Below are 4,022 nucleotides of genomic sequence, written 5' to 3'. Positions count from 1 at the left end.
CCCGGGGGGAGCGGGAGCGGGGCAGTGTGGCGGCCCAGCCACTTCGTCGTGTGCAGGTGACAGGCGTCGTCCCGGCCAGGCAGAGGACTGCCCACCAGCCGTGCCCAGGGGTCCCAAGTCAGGGCTGTGGGGTCCCTGGGCAGGGCGCTGGTCCAGCCATGCCCACCCAGGCTTCGCCCGTGGGTGTGTGTTCACGGCCAGAGCCCGGATTCCAGCACGTCCCCTGTGCGGTGCTGACCGACGAGTGAACGGACACGGTCCAGGCTGGCACACGGTGCCCAGGTCCCCTCCGCCCAGCCCCAACCTTTGCTCACTGCCGCCCTCCGCGCCCTCCCTGTGCCCCCAGGACCTCCCACTCGCGGGCCAAGGCCGAGGCGGCCCTCACGGCAGCTCAGAGAGCACAGGAGGAGGCGCGGCTCGCCAGGATCACTGCCAAAGAGTTCTCCCCGTCCTTCCAGCACCGTGAGAACGGTGAGTGGCATCCCGCAGCTACCGGCTTGCCCCGGGTACCTGCGAAGGTGCATATTCATGCGGCACCCTGGCTCACCTCCCCGCACGCGTGTCAGCGCCTGGGTTTCGTCTGTCCCTGTCCTGTGTGTCCACGGGCGCCGCAGCTACAGGTGTCCACGTGTGTGCACTCTCTCCTCACCTTTGCCCCAGTGTTCCAGAACTTTCTGTGATGGTGGGACTCCTGCCTCTGCCTGGTCCAGTGTGGTGCCCCTGAGCACGTGTGCCACGCCAGGCGTGACCCAGGCCCCAGGTCTGCAGCTGTCGCTCACTGCGGCTGATCCACACACACCTGCAAACCGTGGACCCAGTGGCTGGCACTGCACGGACCGCGCGGGTCCTCAGAGTGCTCATGGCCACGGCCAGGCTCAGGAGCTGCAGGGAGGAGTCGGGGCGGTGTGACGATTGCTCCTAGACCCAGCGAGGAGCCTTGGCCCCTGGCAGCTGAGCCCCACAGCCCGACCTGGGGGTGACGGCGAGCTAGGAGGGCTTGCTGCCAGGGGAGGACTCAGCCCCAAGACCCGGTCAGGGTCACAGCCCTCAGGCCCCCTGCTGGGCTGCAGGACCGAGGCATGCAAGAGGAGAGCTGCTTGGAGTTTGGGGTTAGGGCCTGTCCTGCCTGGGTCTCTTTTGGCTGGAGCCCTGCACTCACTCCCCAGGCCTGGCCTGGGCCCTGGGGAGGGACAGGGAGCTGAGCGAAAGGGCAGGCGAGGCAGGGGAAGCAGGAGAAGCCCTCCCGTGCCATTCCCGCCCTCTGGGGCTGCCAGCTCCTGGAGCCAGGCCTGTGTGTGCTGCGGCATGCCGGGCTGGCAACCTGCAGAGCACATGGGCGGAGCAGACCGTGGCCACCCAGGGCCCAGCCTGGCAGCCCCTAACTGACCCCGCTGCCCGGGCTTCTCAGAGCCTCAGGGTCCCCATCTGTAAGGGACGGAACTAGATGGACCCTGCGGGTCCGTGTCTACCGCACACTCCCAACGTGACCTTGTCAGAAAAGCCCGTGAGGTCAGGACCGTCACGAGTCAGCGCGGGGTCGAGTGGTGGCAAGTGTCCTTAGACCAAGGCAGAGGAGATAGCCAGGAAGCGATGCCGGGCCGAGTGATGCGGTCGCCAGTCCAGGACTGCCTGGAGCACCCAGGGGCCTGAGCAGGGCTCCAGAGGGAGCCAGCCCTCCCCTACCTGGCCTCCAGGCCTCTGGCCTCTGGAGTGGGGAGGGAGACATCTCTGGTGTCCTCAGCGCCAGCGCAGGGGGTCTGGCCAGCCCCGGAGCAGGCGCTGAGGAGTCGAGCCTTCCGGCTCAGGCTCAGGCCCCAGGTCTGGAGGCCTCGGGTGGGGTTTTGAGTGTGGAAGGGGTTTCCTGAGAAGCACCTCTTTCCGGCTCCTGTCTCTGTGAGAGCGTGGCGGCTGAGGGCAGGGGTGTGTCACCGTGGGGAGCAGACCTGAGGCCCGCTCTGCCTGGGCCAGCCTGCTGCTCCTGCGCTTCCTGTGCACCTCCGGGGCCGCCCTGCGGAGGACGCCGGTCCCGCGGGCTTGCTGGCGGCGGGTGCGAGTCAGTGTGCTCTGCGGCTTGTCCTCCTCGCGTCCACGCTCCCCGTTTCTGCCTAGACTGCATCAGGGCGACACTCCCAGGTGGGGACCGTGGAGACGCGTGGCCACGCACAGTAGGGCAGGCAGGGAGGTGCTTGCTGGGCTCTAGGGCAGAGGTGGCAGGAGCAGGATTCTGCACGGCTTGACGCCAAGCTCACGCTGCGCCCAAGGCCGCCAGGCAGCGTCCACGGGACCACTTGGCCTCTGCTGAGCCATGCCTGAGGCCACGTGGCGCTCATTGGGGACCGGGACACAGCCCGGTTTCTGCCCACCTGCTCGGTGTCCAGGCTGCCACCCTGGGCCAGGAGGCAGGGGGAAAGGGGCCGTGGGTCCAGGACACCAGACAGGCAAAGCTGCTGGGACCGGGCCAGCCATGCCCAAGCCCTGCCTTGGGTCTTTGCCGCAGTGCTTCCAGCCACATCTCGTGGGCCTAGTCTTAGCAGCCCGAGCCCTGGGGCCCAGCAGGGACCATACGCAGCACACATGGCTGCAGTGTCACACTGCAGATCCGCACGGCGCCAGCTGGCACAGAGCCGGGCCCGCGCCCCACGTGGGGTTCCGGCCACACTGAGGCAGCGCGTCTCCCCTGCTCTCTCCTCCTGGGAGTGCAGCAGGCTCCGAGACCCCAGGACAGAGAGCTTCTGGGTGCCCTAGTGTCCTCACAGGTGGCCGTCCTGGGCAGAGGCCGAGGACCTGGAGGACATGGCGTACCAGGGCTTCCTGTGGCGTTCTGGCTCGGGCCAGCGGGGGGCGCCAGTGTCCCAGGACTCCAAGCTGCTATCAGTGAAGGGTGGGGAGAGTCTCTCATGTCCCCAAGTTGGAGCAGACTCCAGCCCAACTCCTGCTTCCCTGTGGCAAGAAATACCACCCCGGTCACTTTGGAGGGTCCTCCCCTCGTGAGGGTGGGTCTCGTGGAACCCCAGGGGCTCAGTAGTCTGGCACTGGGAAGAGCCACGTCCAGCAGGGACAGCGCCTGTGGGCTGTCCCCGCCCCTGCCCATCCCCAGGGCCTGGGTCTGCTCCCTGCTCCCTTGTGTCCCCATCCCCTGCAGCGGAGGGGAACCCCAGTGGCCCTCCTGGGGTGGCCCCTGAGACAGCTGTCTGGACAGGCTGGTGAGGGCGGTGACCCTGCTGCGAGGCGGGTGAGACAAGTGGCTTCCTCTGGCCTCAGGCCTCACAGAGCAGGCCCGGCCTGCGTCCTTACAGGGTCTCTAGGCCTCAGCTCCCTGCGGCCTGGGGGCCTGGGCTGGGGGCTACTGCCCAGCGCTCTTGCCATGACCTGGGACCAACTGGTTACCCTCAAAGTGCCCCTGGGGTGGGGGGCTGGGGGCGTGGAAGGGCACTGGGGACGTGGTGCCAGCCCCCTTTCCCTTGTCTCCGCCCCTTCGGTCTGGGGCGGCCCGACCCCACTCGGGGAGGCCGTGCTGCAGGGTCTGGTAGCCCCGCCCTGACGCTGTTCTTGCCTCCCAACCAAGGGCTGGAGTTCCCGAGGCCGAAGCATCAGCTCTCCTGTGAGGACATGGAGGTGCTCTCCACGGCCACGCCCCTGCAGCAGGAAAGCCCCGAGCTGTACCGGAAAGGCACCACCCCCTCCGACCTGACCCCCGACGACAGCCCCCTGCAGAGCTTCCCCACCAGCCCCACGGCCACGCCGCCGCCCCTCGCCTCCAGGAACAAGGTCGCCCACTTCTCCCGGCAGGTCTCAGTGGACGAGGAGCGAGGCGGGGACATCCAGGTGCTCCTGGAAGGCCGGGGAGGGGACCCTGCCCGCAACAGCTGGGGCGAGGAGAAGGCCGGGGGGCTCAGGGGCGTCCGCGGCGGTGCCCTCCGCAGCAGCCAGCCCGTGGATGACTTGCGTACCCGGGGCTCAGGCCACAAGCAGCCCGGGAACCCCAAACCCCGGGCGCGGCGGGCGGAGGCGCCCCCCCCCCT

The 4,022-nt window shown here is 68.6% G+C and overlaps 1 protein-coding gene across 1 annotated transcript in view; it reads left to right on the top strand.

Annotated features, from left to right (window-relative positions):
- JPH3 (junctophilin 3) overlaps positions 1-4,022 on the top strand; it is a 61,338-nt gene that overhangs the window by 48,880 nt on the left and 8,436 nt on the right. Inside the window, 2 exon segments of the mRNA XM_027773472.1 lie at positions 347-471; positions 3,566-4,008. Of these exon segments, the coding sequence (XP_027629273.1) occupies positions 347-471; positions 3,566-4,008 (568 nt within the window).

The sequence above is a fragment of the Tupaia chinensis genome, unplaced genomic scaffold (genome assembly GCF_000334495.1).
Source record: "Tupaia chinensis unplaced genomic scaffold, TupChi_1.0 Scaffold000355_1, whole genome shotgun sequence".
In the NCBI taxonomy this organism is placed as follows: Eukaryota; Metazoa; Chordata; class Mammalia; order Scandentia; family Tupaiidae; genus Tupaia; species Tupaia belangeri.
The sequence above is the reverse complement of the archived record's forward strand: the minus strand, read 5'-3'. Positions and strand labels throughout refer to the sequence as shown.